Source organism: Chionomys nivalis, chromosome 7, assembly GCF_950005125.1.
Source record: "Chionomys nivalis chromosome 7, mChiNiv1.1, whole genome shotgun sequence".
Classification (NCBI taxonomy): Eukaryota; Metazoa; Chordata; class Mammalia; order Rodentia; family Cricetidae; genus Chionomys; species Chionomys nivalis.
This window is the reverse complement of record NC_080092.1, coordinates 16,643,960-16,662,973: the sequence shown is the minus strand read 5'-3', so window position 1 is coordinate 16,662,973 and position 19,014 is coordinate 16,643,960. Positions and strand designations below refer to the sequence as shown.

The window sequence follows — 19,014 nt, the reverse complement described above, 5'->3', positions numbered from 1 at the left end:
CAAGACTCATAACCTTAGTTAGAGTCTCTCCCATTCCATTGTTCCCGCAGTATCCTCCGTCACCTGAACATGGGTACAAAGACAAGAAAACACCTCAGTATGTACTTCCTGATGGCCCTGTGAATCAGGAGTGTGGAATAATACACCACCACAAAAGACAGCGATAGAAAGTGCCAGGCTTAAAGAGAAGTGGCTTGGGCCCCAAGGCAGATCACGTAGGAACACCCAAAGCCAGAGCTCTGTTAATGCCCATACTTACTGTGGCCTCTCAGTTGAGATAGACACAGCAGTTCCACTCAGCGGCAATTAGAGATAAGTGCATTCGGGATGATTCCTCCAAGATTAGAGGGAACAGCTTGATGGGTGGATGGTAAGAGATTAATAAATACATGAGCTCCTCAAGGCCTGTTATGCTTGACTAGGAAATGGCCTCCACAGGGCCATATGCTCATTTCTTATTACCAAATGATGGCACTATTTTAGGGGTTCTTGGAAATCTTGCAAGTAAGACCTGACTCCAGGAAATAGGTCACGAGCAGCTGGTCCTTGGGTGTGTCTTATGCCCAGCCCATACCTGCCTCTCTGTTTTCTGACCACTGTGAGATAGGAACCTACTGAAACACAGGGTATTCTGCTCAGGCCCTAATGCCATGACACCATCACCTGAGCCCTCTGGAGCCATGAGCCAAAATAAACCATTGCTCCTTCAAATTATTTGTGCAGAGCAGTTTAGTCACAGGGATAGAAAGCAGCTGATGAAGACCACGTTTGATTCAGCTCTAACCAGAAGTGAGACCAGTAGTTCTCTGAGAAATGACTACGTGTGGGAAGGAAAAGGGAAGGAAAAAGAAGGAAAATTCTGTAAACAGTACCTGGTACAGAGCAGGCACACAGTGTGTGGTGCATGTGTTCATCAAGTGTCAAAAAGAGAGAAATTAAATAGTGATAATGTGTGTGCTGGTGGCAGCCTTGTAGCGATGAAGGAGCCATCATCCCTACAGAGGCCCAGGCTGCTTTGGAAACTGTACAAGTTCCATTCCAGGTGCATAATGTGCTCTTACCCCACAGAGGAAGAGAGCCTCCCCTCCCCACCCTGCATTGCTTTCCTCGGCTCCCCTGCATTAGAGAGAGGCAGGAGACAAATTGACAGAAATCTGGAGGGAAGTAACTCAAGTGATTTAGGAGAATGGAAGGGCTGGCTTATGGGGCCGGATTAAAGAAGCTAAATATGTATAGCTTGCCTAAGTGACAACTAAATGGGGCATTTGATAAGTCTATAAATACTTGGAAGATGTAAATGCCAGGAGGAAAGGGAATTACTTAGCATGGCACAATGGAGTATTGGCATAATGGGATAATATTAAGAAAGGGAAGATGAAGGTTGAACATCAATAAAAAGCTTCCTGACAAGAAGAACTATTCCTGACAGGGGACACTATTAGGTTATGCGCTGTGGGCCAAGGGAAATAATGTCAGTGCCCTTTCTCAGAGCACTGGCAGTGTCCTAACTGGGGCACAGAAGCCAAGCAAGTGACCTTCTCCAGCTGTGGCCTCCCTGTCTGAGGAAGGAAGCGGCAGCGGCAGCAGTGGCTGTGCCAGTGGGTCATACTGCATCACTACCAGAGACACTCACTTTCCTGCAGGGTGGAAGTCTACTTTGTCTTGCAAATACCGCTAGGCCCTTTACCAGATGCACCCTGCCTCGGTTAGCAGCATCCTGACTCCCTGCACAGCCCCACAGTGCCATCATCTCCTGCACACCTTTGCTCTCCTCCCTTCTCTATTGACAGCCTGTCAGAGTGCTTGTTCTCTACAGCAGATCAAACAAACCCTTCTCTGAAGCCTCCCCTGACCCCGCCCCCACCCCAGCAGAGTTGGGAATCCTCCTCTGACCTCTCAAAGCCTCCTGTGTGGGCTTGTTTGCTGCACTTAATGTACTGTGCTGTGAGTCTCCTCCCTACTGGGCTGCAAGTCTTTGAACTGACACTGGCCTGTTCACCTCTATCCCCACGACCTGTCTCAGAGCCTGGTCATGCTATGGTGTCAACAAATGCTGGAGTAAATCAGGGAAGGAAGTTCTGTCCCCACTCTTGGTTTCTCTCATGCGTTTATTGAGGGAAAAGAGCTTCCAGCTCTTAGCACCTTAGAGTAGTCTCTCAGGGGTCTCTGGCACTCAGGGTCATTAGACAATTCTAGAAAAAACTCCTTGTTCATGCCTTGTTTAGGAAGCCATGCTGTTGAGACTTTGAGGATGTAGCTTCCTTGACATTTCTGGGAGATGTAGGATGACACCAGCACTAACATGGAAAGCTGAACTCTCACGGGGACCCAACCCTAGACCAAGAACAAGGAATGCTGAGAGCAAAAGAAGTAGTCTCCCTCGGGAAGCGTACCCCCCCAGTTGGTCATCCAGCACCAAATGGTTAGTCCTGAAAGCATAGAACATGCAAGTAACATTATATGGACTGAGCCGGTTGTATTTATGTATTTAGGTAGGGGTGTGGTGTGTGTGTGTGTGTGTCTGTGTGTGTCTGTGTACAAAGAAAAGGCATCCATGAATTTGAGATAGAACAACAGAAAGACTACATGGGAGAGGTTGGAGGAAGGAAAGGAAAAGAAGAAATTATATAATTGCATTTTAATTACAAAATATGAATAATTTGGGGGGGGACCTCAAGTCCAAAAAAGCAGAATGTCCCCACTGTGGTTTCCATGTAAATACTAGACTATTAGTGGGAAAACGCTTTTTAAAAATTTCCCAACGTAGAAACATTTTTAAAATAAGTGACATAATTCCTCCCTGGTGACTGAAAATCTTACCCTGCCCCTTCAGGAGATGGGGAGAATGTGCCATAAGATGGGATGCAGTAGAACTCTGAGCCTCCTCCTTCGGGGAAGACAGACCCTTGATAACAACTAGGGACCCCCCCCCCCTTCAGCCATCATGCGTGTATTCTGTTGTGAAACGAGATGCTCACTGGGTAACGCTGTGGTGACCGATCAGAAAGTGGCCTGCGTTTTCTCACGCCCTTTGCTCTAGAGTGGCCTGCATCAGCACTGATGTCATCAGGGCCCTGTGTGTTGTGCCCATGGCCTAAGCTCAGGTTCCCAGTCAGTGCTTTGTGAGGCTGGACCACAGAGCTTTGCAGTCATTGCTTGGCAAGCACTTCTCTCTGTTGAGAGTCTTGAATCTGGGCCCCTGTTCTTAGAGTTCTGAATCCATCTGTGGTTTGCGGTCCCACTTTTCTTCTTAGGAGGAATGCTTTGACGAGGAAGAACATGAGTTGAGGATCCTAGCCACCCTGCTTCTGTTGCAGTCTTGTTCATCTTCACTGCCTCTCCACTGAGTTCTCGCAGAAGCTGAGCTCGCTGCCTGGCCTCTCCCCTGCCCTAGTCGCTTCTCCACAGCTTGTCGTTACTGCTCTGACGGCAAGGCCTATCTGAGAGCAGCTCTCTGTACCAACCCAAACTCATGTCTGTATTGCTCATGGCATACAAGCTCTTAAATCGCCGGCGCCTGCACAGGATCTCCTCCTCACCCTCAACTCTACTCTGTACAAGGGCTATTCATTCCTCAAACATGCCAAGCACTTGCTGTGTTCTGGAGATTTTCTCATTTCATGTCCTCCCTCTCATGTGTCAGTGTTTCTAGGTGAGGCTGGATGCAGCTGTACTCAGCGGCCCCTGTCCTGTGCACATGGGCTGGCCTCTATGCTCAGTGATGGCGCGTGTTCCTTCTCTGGCCTCTGTGGTCAGTGATGGCGTGTGTTCCTTCTCTGGCCTCTCAAGCTGCTGTAGATGTCTTTGTTGAGAGGCTGGTGTAGGCCATTAGAGCCTCTCAAAGGTGGTTCTGTGTTAATCATCCAGATGCTACTATGAAGTAGAAATAAATGTCACTTGAAGGAAAACTAAGGGGAATGACATAGATCGTCCCAACATTCCTACACACAGGAAGTTGAGAGTGTGTTTTTGACAGGTAATGTTCAATTTTAACATCAAATTGAAACAATTTTACTTGATGTTGGCAAGGTGTGTGTGTGTGTTTGTGAGAGAGAGAGAGAGAGAGAGAGAGAGAGAGAGAGAGAGAACCAACACAAATAGTGCTGAGTGGCAAGCCCTGCAGCCTCCAGTACCCACCCCAGGTTTTCTGGTTTAATGTAGCAAGCTGCTTTATGAGATCCGCAGCCACTTGAAATATGATTTACTCCATGTAAAAAGTTTCAGATGGATAATGAAGATTCAGGATTGAGACTCACAGTGTAGTATAGTCAATTTTCTTGCTGTTGCTCTCCAGTACATCTCTGCCATTGAAATGAATAATTTATTATAATTTATTTCAACCCTGGAAAATAAAATTGTTTTCCTTGTGATGTGTGCTATAGCCTTCAGAATAGACACATTGCTTGCAGTACTGTCAATTAATTAATCCTGAAGTTTCGTTCTTACTTGACCTTCTCATAGGCTAGGAGACTTGGCAGGTAATTCTTTCCCCAATAAGCCATGATTAAAATGAGTGTTTTGAGAAGTAGGGGTAAAGTTGGTAATAGAGAAAATTGAAAGAACAGCAAAACTAGGTTGTATTTTTCCTTAGATTTTACATTTGATGCAAGAGTTTTTAAATATTCTAGACAATTCATCAGCAAAACTTTCCCTTACTCCCGTGACCAAAGCTGGCTGAACTTCTTGCACCTGAGGTGTCTTTAAAGCACTTTTCCCCCCAACGGTTTAGATCAAGGCTAAGGCTGTACAAAGGCCAAGGAGACAGTACTCCCAGATGGCCTCCAGGGGACAGGCCACCCATAACTGAGTGCAGCCTTGTTCTGCAGAAGAGCAGGCTCACCTCGTCCTGCATTTCATTCAATTGTTTTTCATTTTAAATGCTAAATACTTCCATTATGAAGCTGCTAAAACAGTATCAACATATAGTGGCTGCTTGATATGTACAGGTATTTTAAATTTAATGTAACTTAGATGGTGGGCCTCAGTTATTCTGGAGGGGCAGAAAAAATATAACGAAATATGTGCTTATTTATCCACTAATATCACAAAGGAAGATGGTAGATGAAGGGAACAATTGATTCTCCTTCCCTAAAGACGTCTGGGATCTAATTTGAGCAGGATCACATTTCAATATCTGCTGTGCATGTGGCCTTGGGAACAGCACTCAGTAATGACAGAAATTCCCTTCCTTCCGCACACTGAAAACTGGAAATATTTCCTCCTTCAGCTGTGCGTCTCCCTGAGCCTGAGCCTCTGACTGGGGCAGGTACTCTGGAGAAACTGCTGTGGAGGTGAGAGAGTTCTCTCCTTTCTCAGACCCTGTGCCTTATCCCAGCAGCTGGATAGGGCCGGGTGCTTCCCTGTTTTGTTATTTTTGTTATGGTCAGGTCAGCTTCCTCTCCTCTCTCACTGGCCATTGGAAAGGCTGACGCATTCCCCAGGCACAGGCAGCTCTTAAGAGTTGGCTGCATGTATTAGTAGTTGTTCCTCAGAACATCGCCAGTGGATTACTGCAGTTGGCTGGGGTGTAGATCCACACACAAAGCGCCCTGGCCCTCGCTGCACCCTGCCTGTCCCTTGCTGTGCCCTGGCCCGCACTGCACCCTGCCCGTCCCTCGCTGTGCCCTGGCCCACACTGCACCCTGTCCCTTACTGCGCCCTGGCCCTCGCGTCCTGGCCCACACTGCACCCTGGCTTGTCCTTCTTTGGTCTCCCTCAGCCCTCCAGGGCTAGGACACAGGGCTGCTCTTCAGATCTCTAACCCCTTAGCCTGGCTCTGCTAGCTCTCCTCTGTGCTAACCAGAGGATAAGGCCTCTTTTCCACCTGCCTCACTAGCAAGGCTGGGACAGGTAGGAAAGAGCTGGAGTCCCCTAAGTAGACTGAGAATCCGGTCCCTGCAGTGCCAGCACTCACCCTGTCAGTCCTGGTTTCTCTGTGGGGTACAAATGGCAACAAGATACAAATCTTAGTTTTGTTTCATTTATTTCTTACAACTTCACAGACTGTGTGTTATAGTATTCAGCATGTTCAAGTGTTGACAATGGAAAGTGTTGACTTTTGTGTGTGTGTGTGGTTTTTCAAGACAGGATTTCTCTGTAGCTTTGGAACTTGTCCTGAAACTCTCTAGACCAGGCTGGCTTTGAACTCACAGAGCTCTGCCTGCCGCTGCCTCCCGAGTGGAGGATTAAAGGTGTGTGCCGCCACTACCCAGTGGAAACATTTACTTTATAGGAAGTATTATATAACCTAGAGAAAATTAGCCTAATTTACTGATTTCTATGCTGTTAATATAAATTTTGTTACTCTCAGTAGGAGGAAAGTCATTGTTTCCCATGAAAGTGTTCAGCGTATCAATTTCCAGAGATATTCTTAAGTTTGCTGTTGTTCACTTTCACAGTCTATCAATAACATTAACTAAATCTGTAAACCTTTTGTGTGGGGAACAGAAAGGTTCGCTGAAAACCTGTCAGAAGCCATGCTCTGGATTCTAATCACGGAACTTCAATGTCTCCATCAGCCAGAAGCCACTAAAGCAGACAAGGGAGACATGTGCAGGAGGACACTCAGGGTGGAGGAGTGAGTCTTTCCTGTCAGTCACTGCCAGGTGCTCTGAGCCTCAGAAAAGCCCGAGGGGTGGCGACCACAGGCTGGCACAGTGATCAGACAGAGCTCTACAGATGACCTGGATGGGCTGGCACAGTGATCAGAGCTCTGCAGATGACCTGGATTAGCGTTTGCATCCTTAGCAGCACCTTGACCTCTCACAATTGTGAGACAGCTGATGCTCCCCCCAGGGTTAGTTGAGAATAGGAAGCTATGCAATGCCTGGCATTGTGCTGAGCACCTGCACACCCCACAAATGAGACAACTCATCAGGCCCTGCTCACTGTTGGGTGGGAGCTGGTAAAAGTGGCCATGCCTCACACTTTGGCCTGTGTAGCCTGGAAACCCCAGCCACAGCCTTACTGGAATCCCCTGGCTTAGAGTTCTCAGTCTGTTTCCAAAAACAAGATCCTTGAAAGTGAACTGTCTATTAGAGTTTAGATGTTTAACCATTCCATGTGTTAGCCATAAATTAAGGCCACAAGTTCAGCTTTCTGTATGGTTCTCCTCACTTCAAGTATGCACTCGCTGGCTTAGCAGGACAGTGTCCAAGGTCAGCTCCCTTGGCTTTTCTACTTCAGCAGACAATACAGCAGAAACCTGTGGCATGAGAGGAGCCGGAGCGGTCTCTTTGGTGACTCCTTCATGGCCCAGGGGGTTAGGTTAGGATCTGCTCTGCTCTGTACTTGTGTCTCACGCCCTTGTCAGAGGGTGTGAACAGAGAGCACACATCATCACTTCTCACTCTGGTCATACATTTGTAATGTGTCCTTAGCTGTGTTTACATGATTGCAGCAGAGCACGCTCATTCAAATCTATGCTAATACCCCAAAGAAGCAAATGGGGTACTTTCTGACTGCCTCCTGCTCAGGCTACAACCCTGCATGAAGTTAGATAACTTTCAGGAGACCATAGTGATCCCTTTCATCTCTCTAAGCAAGACGTGAGCTGCTATTCTTCCCTTGAGCCATGCAGTCCCATTGTCTTTAGCCAGAGGGAAGCCACAGTTGCAGTATGGGAACATTGTGTCTAAGATGTACTGTGCAGCAAGCACATTCCAGATATTTGATTTATACATAGGAAATCATGTCTCCCTGTGTCCCTTTCACATCAGCTGTGATGGCCCCTACTTTATATCTGAGGACATAAAGGAAAATGCCATGGGTTAAAAGCAGGGCCAGACTTGGACTCAGTACTGAGTCTAATGCCTGTGGCTACCACATCACTAAACAAAATTCCAGCCAAAATTTGTAAGAAGGAAGAACTAAATGAGGAATGAGGAATCAAATGAAATAATGTGGAGTATGATTTTCCTAAGTAGATAGCACCCCTTGCTAGGCAATCCCATCCCTGCATTGGCAAAACAGCAACTTAGGATAACATCAGTGGGTGACGTGTATGGTTTGAGTATAGGCCCTGGCAAATGTAGCCAAAGTGGATTTAAAGTGGCCTTCCGCCCTTCCCTGTAGCAGTGCTGGGAGCGAGTAGATATTGGAAAACTAGATACCCAGCTATTGCACTGAGTACTCATGTGGGCTGGTGGGTACAATTAAGATTGCTCCTTGCAGTGTTGACTCACGGTGTCCTTGGCCTCGGAAACACCCATCTAAACCTCACACCACCTGCAAGGGAAAGGGACTGCTCTTCAGGACGGCACCCAGTCTTCCTCTAGGTGGGGAGGAAAACTCGGACCCCATTGGCTGGACTGTTTACCACTGCTCTAAGATTATTAGAAAAAATAATTCTGGAAATTGGCTGTCACATCAATGCCATTTAAGAAGATTACTTGGTACTTTACATATTTCCAGAAAAGTAAAAAAGAAAAAAAGTACTCATTTTTGCCAACTTTATTTTTAGAAAAGTATTTTATTCAAACATGCCCTTACTTATTACAGACATAAATACATGCATTCAGACAAATGAATACACAAGAGAACCGTATAAAGTAATTGGCACATCACTCCAGGATGCTTTGTCAGTTACTGGGAGAATTTGGTGCCTCTAACTTTAATCTTCTCCATTAAAATATCCATTCTGCTTCAGATTGTGAAGCCCATAATATTTTAGACTGTCTCCATGGATCTGTTACTTTTGCTTGTCAATTTAATTTGTGCTCTATGACTTTGGGTGGCTTGCTAGATTGTTCATGGGAACTTGTGGTCTACAAAGGATGCCCGGCATGGAGTTCTAACCTCTCCAGAGAGACTGGACATGGAGTGTTTGTGTTTTTATATAGATTGGCAGACTCATTTGTAAGCAGCCTAATCATTGTGATGGTGCAGGGAATGGCAGCTGTCGAGAGCTATAGACACACATCGCTGTCATGATGCACGCCTGCAGTGTCTATAGGATGTTCGCTTTGCCACAGTTTCAGACACTATCTCATTTAATTCTCAGCTTCCTTGAGCTGAGTTATTTCCCTCTTCAGAGCTAATGAAAACAGACACAGCAAGAACAGTTCAGTTACTTGCCAGAGATCACAGGATAATTAGATCACCACAAACTTTTGCCAGGGGCAGGGAGATGGCTCAGTAGATAATCATTTGTGCAATCGTGATGACCAGAGTTCAGATCCCATAACCTACATAAACGCATAAGTGCTGGGTGAGTGTGGAGGCGTAGCTCTAATCCCAGTACTCAGGAGGCAGGCACACTGATCGGCTGAATTGGCAGTATCTTCAAGCTGTGGGTTCAGCAATAATTAGCTTACTGACTCAGTAAGTGATACGGAAAGTGTTTGAGGAAGACACCCAACTTCACCCTTACATTCTACACATGTAAACACACACACACACACTACACTTGCATACTTATGCGAAAAGAGAAGTTGCCAAATGATAACACTAAATGCATCCAAAGCAAACCAAGTCTTAGAGTGTTGGAGTGGTGCTTGTGAGTCTTGCCGTGTGATTGCCTGTTCATCTGTCCTCCCGTGGGCGGAAAAGCACTAGAGCTATGGGAGCAGACAGGCGGCAGTGGGAGAATCGAACCCACTTCACAGCCTGCACTGTTGTAGCAGCCTTATCCCTGCCCTCCTGCCTGTTGTGTGTCTTGCCCAGGGCACACTCCACATGTCTCAGCATGGCCTTCCATTCTGGCCATGGGGTCCCTTAATATTGCAGAACCCACCCTGCTCAGTCCCATCTTCTTTTTGCCTCTTTGTCGGCTTATGGTGAACTCCTTAGATGATACCTGCCCTGTGGCATCTCCCTGACTGTCCTTGAAGAACTTAGTCTTTCTTCCCCCACCCCTCCATAGGCTGCTGCTCTTTTCCTAGACCTTTTTCCACTATTTCTCTTGGTGACTTCCCTAGACTGTCTTTAAAATTTCCTGCTTCATGAAAATGTCTGCTGGATACTATGGGCCTGAAGGCCAAAGATGGATGCCCCAATGGTACAGAGGAACTTTGGGTGACTGTACAGGCAGCAAGATGTCTCTGTCATTTCTAGAGTTTTGGATTTCTTGTTTGTTTAGTAAATATATCCTTCTGGAGTCTTTAATGGAGTTGAAGAATGGTTAGTTACAGTTTTCCTTAGTTATGATAAAAGATAAAATAGATATATTGTAACTGTAATTCTTGCTTTATAACTGTTTTGTTATATGTAATTTTACTATATTAAAATGAAAGCCTTTTTTGTTTAAACAGAAAAAGGGGAAATGATGGAGGAGGGTCATCTTTCTATCTGTTGCTTTCATTGGTTAATTAATAAAGAAACTGCTTGGCCTCTGATAGGGTAGAATTTAGATAGGCGGAGTAAACAGAACAGAATGCTGGGAGAAAGAAGCCAAGTCAGTGAGTCGCCATGATTCTCCCACTCCAGACAAAAGCAGGTTAAGATCTTTCCTGGTAAGCCAGCTCGTGGTGCTACACAGAATATTAGAAATAGGTTAGATCAATATGTAAGAGCTAGCCAATAAGAGGCTGGAACTAATGGGCCAAACAGTGTTTAAAAGAATACAGTTTCCGTGTAATTATTTCGGGTAAAGCCATGCGGGCGGCCAGGTGCCGGGCACACATACCTGCCGCTCCATAATTTCAACACCTAGCAAACTTTGAGGTCCTAGGTAAGAGACTGGTAGATGCTTACGTCCTATTATCTCTTCTGTGTGACTTACAAACTCAAAAGTTAAGAGCATGGATAAGTATATACATGTAGCATTGAGTGAGCAATTAGTATTGAAGAATGGTTTTAAAAGCAACAGTTTGAGCTGAGCGGTAGTGGTGCACGCCTTTAATCCCAGCACTTGGGAGGCAGAGGCAAGTGGATCTCAATGAGTTTGAAGCCAGCCTGGTCTACAGAGTTCCAAGACAGCCAGGACTGTTACATAGAGAAACCTGTCCCAAAAGAAGAAAAGTCTGAGCTAGCAGGAAGAGTGCTATTCCAGGGTCACATGGAAAGTGGTCCATTCCACTCAGTGACGAGCTGCAGAGAGATGTTCCTTCGTAGCATGAACTGTTCGATGAGGTGAGGAGCAAGACAGGAAGGTGAGCTGGGCATGTGCATGGTGCCTGGCACAGCCCAGAGCATATAAGGCTAAGGCTTGAAAAGCAGAGACTGACTCTTGTGGCTCTGACCCCGACTTCTGCTCACCAAGAAGGTTCTCACCAACCTTTTGGTAGTAAAGATTCTTACTTGGGGGAACGGGGTTTGCCCAGAGTTTGTGTAACCTCCTAGGCTTCCAGAGTGAGAGCCAACTGTCTAGGAAAGCACTCCTGTCATCAGAAAGGTGGAAGAGTGTAAGAAGTACATAGAAAGTCTGAGCGTCAGGCAAGCTCTAAGTCAAGGGTCCCAATTTTCATGTGACTCTATCTTCTAGATGATGTCTGTCCTTATGAATACCATTGTCTTTGAAGACTGTCGGAACCAGTGGTCAGTATCTAGGCCTCTCCTAGGTCTCATCTTGCTCAATGAGAAGGTAAGTGTGCTTTCAGGAAGGGCCACAGGAGGAGGGAGGGGCTATTAGACACTGACGACCATGGGATAGAGAGCTAGGGCCTTGACAACCCAGAAGTCCTTTCCTCAAAGGCTTCAGGTCTTCAGTTAGCAGAGGCCACAGAGGCCCATGCACTACACTATGTGTGGAATGATCTCGAAATCACTCTTCACTTGCCTTGCCACTCCACGGGAATTCTGAGCAGCATCAGCCCTTTTGCCTTCTCCTCCAGGCTCTCTTTGTATGTGGGGACCCCAGACACGACCACATGAGATGACAGCAGCAGCCTTGAGGGATTGTAACCTAGGGCCAGTACCCTTCATTCGGGAAGCACACACCCGTGCCTCCACAGTGCTCTGACCACCAGACTGCCTTCCAGCACTCTGGCCTCTCAACAGTCAGTAGGAACAGTGCATTACTGCTTGGGAGAATGAATTGTCTATACAATAAGATAGTACTGGGAAAAGACAGTGAGATTAGAGGCAGCCGCATACATTAAAATTCAAACGAAAATCCCAGCCTTGGAAGGAAACTAATAGAAGAAGAAAATATATCAAAAAGAGAAGAGCTGTCTCATCATTCACCTGTGCTGAAGTATCCAATTTTAGCCACATTCAATAGCACTGTCATTCATCTTCCCTCGGTGTTATTGTGATTTAAATCCAAGCTCTATAAAAGAGAGCAGTTCTTTTAAAATGATTGAGAGGGAATAAGGGTAAATTCGGTGTTTAGAAAAAGCTTATGACATCACAATATTACACTTTACTGATGGAGGCAATATTTCATGGTTTAAGATGAAAAACTAATAATTTTCTATTTGGTGTGAGTCACCGCATTATTATAAAGGGAAAAATAAGTAGTTCTGTGCATTCCCAATCTTGTTCAGGAAGACACTATGCTTTAAGTATAATGCCTCTGATATATAGTATTTAAATATTAGTCTGACTACATATTAATTATGTGTGTTTTTTGATGTGAGCTGTTTTAATGTATGATGGAAATTAAATATCATACAGCTTAGGCTTGAAGAGATAAACATATGACTAGCAAAATGTTGTCTTTGCTGAAATTGGCTGTTTCTGGTGATCAGGAGCTCCGCTCAACTTCGTAGCTTGTTTCTGTGTGCAAGACCACAGACCCCAGCAGACAAGGAGGGGGCTACCTGGTGTGCCAGAGAGTGCTCCCAGAACTGAGAACTTTGAGAAGTGAGGCTGAAGGAGAGACCGTTGGCCTTGCCTTCCGTCACCCAAGTGCTTCCCGGGCATTAGGTTAAGTCCTCCCCAGCCTGAGGCCCTTCTTCTTTCAGCCTTCCTGTGACAAGTAGAGTTGAGACCCCAGAAGACCAGGTTCAGTCTCCCACAGAGAAGGCAAGGACTCCACCAGGCTAAGCAGTGACAATGCAGCAGTCATGGCAAAGGACTCTTAAGAGCAGGGATGGCACTAGGTACACCTGGGATGCTTATGCGGCTTGGGTTTTCTCTAAGGATAGAAAGTCGAGTGCGGATGCAAACCCCTGAGTGTCAGGGAGCACAAGGAGACCCCAGCTGGCCTGGCTTCCTGCGAGGGTTGGAATTGGAGCCCAGCTGACACTGTCTCTCCCAACAGTATTTCAGTGAACTGAGAGCAAGCCTGATCAACAGCCAGCCTCTGCCCAAGCAGGAAGTCCTTGCCCAGTGTTTCAGGAACTTGATGGAAGGAGTGGAACAGAACCTGTCTGTCAAGAACAGAGACAGGTGAGCATTGCCCAGCGGGGGATCTCTAGAGGCATTCCAGGCTTACTGAAAATAACTGGACTACAGTCAGCACAGCTCACGGATTGGTGCAGCTTTCCATTACACCTTGTGATCTTAGACCCAGGTCGTTCCAGTCACTACATTTTACTGGGTATTTGCTCATAGATGCCAAGATTTAAAAAATACAGCCTTTGCCCTTAAACAGTTATAATCCAACAGGAAAGAAGTGAAAAATAATTAGTTGGAAAGAGCAAGTGAAGGGGAACTCACATTGTCCATGAAGATGCAGAAAGACTTCTGGCCTTTGAACAAGCGCAGGCCTAGGGGATGGACACCCCAGCTAATGTTATCCCTGCTTCTGTAAGCTGTGTGACAGAAAAGCAGCAACTTTTCTGATGAGTCTCTTCTACAGTAAGGAGTCAGTGATGGCACTGGATGTGCTGTTTAGACAGCAGAATGCAGTAAAGCATGGTTCTGAGGCCAGTGAGCCCTTAGGTGTTGGTTTCCTCCTCTGCGTGTTCTTTCAGAGTACCTAATGTCATTGGCCAGTGAGGTCTAACCAAATTCATCACTACGAATGAATTCATTTATTCAGTTTATAAAACTAGAAGCATATGGAACCTATGGTAAGCAAACTGTTCCGAGCTCCTGGCCTTGTGGAGCTCACATCCTAATGGTAAGACAGACAGTAGTCACGGACAAGGAAGAAGAAAATGTGCTCAGGGAAGACTTCCTCCCTGACCTTTCATCAGACACTCGAGCATTTATAGCAGACGGTGTCCGTCACCCAGGAGGCAGCGGATCCCAGGTATGAGCTGTGGTAATAAGGCGAGGTCAGCTGGGGTGCAGGCACCTTCCCTTGGCCGTTCATCAAACTCTTAAGCAATGCTCTCACGTCCAGAAAGGGGCAACCTCAGAAGCTGGAAAAGGAGAGGCAGGATGTTTAAGTAGCATTTCTGAGCTGCTCTGTGAAATAGTACGGGCAGTCCTCTTAGTCTCAAGAAAGAACGGCAGCAAGGACTGGCTGCTGTTGTTGCGCCCACTGTGTAGAGAGAATGTTTTCAGGCCTTGTCTCGTTGACTTGATAAAATTCACTCCTGCATTCCCTTAAGACAGTTAGTTACTCATATTAGGTACTAGGCCAAGTGTCTAGTCATTCAGGCTGCCTAGATAGTAGTGGTAAAACCAAATTTTGGATGTAGGTAGTATAACCCACTGGTGGCTGGAGAGATGACTCAGCGGTTAAGAACACTGTCTGCTCTTCCAAAGGTCCAGAGTTCAAGTCCCAGCAACGACATGGTGGCTCACAGCCATCTGTAATGAGATCTGGTGCCTCTTATGGAGGAGACCTGGTCAGTCGTCCTCATCAACTTAGACCATGGAACCCAATATGGACGAGTTCAACAGAAGCCTCAGCATTACCAGGGCATAGGTTTCGTTCATTCGTTCAGTATAACCCAGTGCACCTTTTTAGATTTGTTTTGTTTTTTTTTTAAAAAAAAAAAAAAAAAAAAACAGTGTTATATAGCCTAGGCTGGTCTCAAACTCACTATGTAGACAAGGCTAACTTTTTATTATTACATTTATTCAGGGGGCAGCTATCAGAGAACAGCTTGGCAGGAGTTATTTCTCTCCACTATGTTGGTTCTCAGAGACCTAACTCAGGTCATCAGGCTTGGCAACACCTCCATTAACCCACTGAGCCTTCTCACTGAACTCCAAGGATAACTGAAATTTCTGGTCCTCCACTCCCTAAGTGCTGGGATCACAGGCATAGGCCACCATGCCCAGTTTATGTAGTGCTGGGGATCAAACTAAGGGCTTCATGCACAGTACACAAGTATTGTACCAAACTGAGCGCACACCCACCTCTTCATGTTTGCACTGTTTTCTAAGGTAATTTCACCCAGAGATGCCAGCTAGCCTCAGACTCAAACTCATGCTCCTTCTACCTCTGCTGTCTGACTGCTGGCATACAGACAGGAGCTTCCACTTCCACTGCCCCCATTTTTCAATCACTAAATTCTGTTTTAGTTGAAATGGTAATAGTACCTACCTTTGGGAAGACTGCAGTGATGAAAGCATTCATCCGTAAGCTCTATTCAGTGTTTGAGGCATAGTGTAAACGGTTTTTTAATGTTTTCTATGTAGAACTTCAGATGTCCCCATCCCTAAGCTGTCCAGAGTGGGTTTGGTAGTGACTTCTTTTCAGGGAAGGATGGTCTGGTAGCAGAAGCGTGGTGGCCAAATGAGCATCCAGCACCGAGGAGCCTTCCTGCAGGATCCTCTCCTGGGGCCCGAGCTCCACGGTGCCCTCCCTCCAGCTTTCATTCGACCTGCACCTCACTGCTTCTCTCTCCACAGGTTTACACAGAACCTCTCCATCTTTAGAAGAGATGTGGCAGAGGCACTGCGTAGTGACAGCCAAGCTGAGCTCTGCAGCCTGGACATGATGAGCTGACCCGGCTCCCGAGCATGCGCTGTGCAGCTTCTGTCAAGAGACTCAGAGTCCGCGTCTGTGATGCTGGCGCCCAGAGAATGTGTTCTCAGAACAAGCAACAAAGCCCTACATTTTTATAAGTCTGACCTAATTATAGAAACTCATAATAGTGCGCATACAGTGTAAATTAAGTATGCAAAGCAGAACGTGTTTTTAGTCTGCCTGGGTTCCCACAATGCTGAGAGGTCTAGAAACTTTATTTAACCAAAGAATATAATAAACAAGTCTAGTACCCAGTTGTGGCTCTGAGATCAAGGTTGTCGGTTTGAAGATACAGCCCACAGTGTGGGTCCTGGATTGAGACAATTGCCATTTGAACCTGTTGAATTGGTAGTTTTTACATCTGGAAAACACTACATTAGGGACTCTGGGCTGTGGGCATTTAGAGGGAGCCTGGGTTTGCTATAAAGCCTCCCCCAGGACTGCACATCGGCCTCTCTGCCTCAGCAGCATCTGATAAAGTTGAGAGACAGTAACACAATTAAATGACTTACAAACAATGTTTGCTTTCCACTGGCATAAATCTGAAGTGGTTCCATCTAGAAGAATTAAGCCGTGTGCTTGCTGCCTGCAGAAAGATGTCTTTAGGGCTCTGGAGGCCTCAGTAAGAAGTTCTGGGTGTTCCAGGACCTGGTCCTTTTGGCCCCATTTGATCTGAAGAGGAGCTGAAGGTGGCATGTAGTGTTTGAAGCAGCTCTGCCTTCAGTTCAGGTGCAGGCTGTCAGTTCCCAGAGGACAGAGTTGCCTTCCATCTTCAATACTCTTAACCACTGTTGGATTGTGACTTCATCCAAACACAGGAAATGGGGGCCTTTTCAGTCTGTGACCTGCCGTAACTAAGCTATTAATTTGACATTGCCACTGTCAAGCGGGCCTCCTATCTTACTGCTCTGTCCTCGTGGTTCAGGCTTGCAATAAACACTGTGCCCATTATTTCTGATAAGACATGAAAGGTTGGCCTCACTGTTGCAGGGAAGAAATCCACAGGCTCTTCTTGTAATCTCGTTTCTCAGACAGTGTTGCTTCAAACCTTTCTTGATAGTTGCGTTTGCAACAGGCTTGTCATATAAAATTGAGTCACCTAAGTTTATCTTAAAGTGTTTGTCTTCTGTGTGCAGAAGGGAGTCAGAGGACATTATGGTCTGGATGAGACTGCTTGTGGTCTTTAATGGCAAAGAGCCTGAACCTTCTCCACCCCACTCCATTAGGAATGGAACTTCCTAGAGAAGATAAGTCCTAGACTTTGGAACATCAGCTTTCAAAGGAGCTTGACAAGAATTTCTCTTTGGTTTTTGTTTGGTTTTTAATTTGTTTAGTTTTGGTTTTTTGAGACAGAGCCTCGCTGTGTAGCCCAGGCTAGCCTGGAACACACTGTGATTCTTCTGCTACAGCCTCTTCAGTGGAGGTTGACCGGTGTGGGCCACAATGCCTGGCTTCTTTTGTTTGGGGTGTTTGGGGCTGGGTGGTTATTACTGCACCTCATTCCACAAACACGCTGCTAACCCCGTCCGAGCGCTGTTTCTTTACAAATGCCGAGGGTCGGAAACACTATATTGTTTGCATTAAAATGTTCACAAGAAAAGGATGTTTGTACTGCCCTTTCTTTGCCTCACAGCCAGCTCTCACCTGGGAGCTGAGCAGCAGGCGGACAGCCTCTTTCAGGCTTGGCCACCTGTGTCCTTGTGCCTCAGTTGGGCTTCACTCACAGAGCACTCTGTGGGCAGCCCACCTGGGAGAGAGTGCCTTCCTTACCCACACTGCCTCCCCTCCCACTGTGCACACTAGGAAGTAAGGCCCAAAGGTGGCTTATAGCTTACAACCCCTGTAGATAGATTTTCCACTGGGATCTGTCTCAGGAGAACTTGCTGCTCCTGGCGGTAAACGGAAATGTTTATAACATTTAGGTTCATTTCCACCTGTTTCTCAGAACTTGGTTATTAACAGTAAATGACTCTAAAATTTCAATGGATTCGGGCTGCCTAGAGATGTAAGTCGGTGGCAGAGCACTTCCTGGTGTCAAAGTGACATTTGTCTGCTCCTGAGCCATAGAGGGAGAAGTCCGGCAGGGTCTCTGGTCTGGCGTCTTCACAGGCTACATACATGCAGTGGTTGGCCAAAGCTGAGAGCATTTCACAGCGCGAGTGAGGAGCCCGGCTCACCACACAGGTCTTAGCTTGTGGGAAAGAGCCAGAGACTGCAGAGATCCAAAGATAGTCTTCAGCCACCCTGCTCTAAAGGGCTCCCATCTGCTGCTGTGAGAACCCCAGTCCTGTCCCACACACTGGGGAGGAACCCACAAGACAGACTGAATGGGTGCGGGAGGCAGAGACTCTTGGAAACCTTATTATTCAAAACTGTCTGCCCCAGCCGACCTGGCCCTTGCCACACATGTTTCTCTCTTAAACTAGCAAGTTTTCTAATCTTGATTTTCCTTAGACGTTCTATTGTGATTCCCTCCTCAGAAAGGAAAAGGAAGTGGGGCCACCAAGTATTGGAAGATCACCTTTATAGTACCACAGGCTTTAGCCTAGTTTGGGACTACCAAAGCCACCAAAACCTTGGAGGCCAGCGGGAACAATGACCGGTGGATTTATACAGGAGTGGCTTCTGGAGCCATTCTATCCCAAGATTAAAACTGCCATGTTAGGATACCCAGCAGACCTGCAGAAGGCGTATGAAGACCACTAGTACAAAACTATTCTTGTGACCAAATAGCAGATGCATCTGTCGGTCTTGACTCAGCAATAGAAAAAAAATAGCACTTCCAATTCTACAGGGCTCACTGCTCGGTGAAGGCACGAGTAAGTGAGGATGTGGGATGTGTTTGCACACAACACCATCCTAAAGAGATTCTAGTGTACAAACGTACATCAAGCCAGCTAATCCTTAAGGAATTCTCTAGGTATCCTGATCCATCTCAACTTTGGCTTCCCATATGGACTTTAGAACCTAACTCTAAAGATGTGTCTCATTTTTCAGTGCTGTACCGTCAACATCTAGGGCAGGATACCAAGAAGCACATGGTCCCTGCACTGTGTGTGATGATCTGAACAGCCCAGAAAACCCTCTCAGCTCCCCAGAGTCCATTCCACTAGCATGACAGCCTTCACACACCTTGAGATTGTGGCAATGGGACCCCTTCCAAATGTGTGGACTTTGAAGGTTGTCCACACAACCAAGGCACATCCTAGCTCTCGCCCTCGGCAGCTGCGGGTTGTTGGTCAAAGGCCTTTCCCTAAGTA

The 19,014-nt window shown here is 46.4% G+C and overlaps 1 protein-coding gene across 1 annotated transcript in view; it reads left to right on the top strand.

Moving 5' to 3' along the window:
* The window catches only part of Ranbp17 (RAN binding protein 17), a 329,913-nt gene extending 312,611 nt beyond the window's left edge, over positions 1-17,302 (top strand). Inside the window, exons 26-28 of the mRNA XM_057775288.1 lie at positions 11,423-11,521; positions 13,145-13,272; positions 15,637-17,302. Of these exons, the coding sequence (XP_057631271.1) occupies positions 11,423-11,521; positions 13,145-13,272; positions 15,637-15,733 (324 nt within the window). The 3' untranslated portion in view covers positions 15,734-17,302. The remainder of the gene's footprint in view (positions 1-11,422; positions 11,522-13,144; positions 13,273-15,636) is intronic.
* Positions 17,303-19,014: the final 1,712 nt, after the last annotated feature.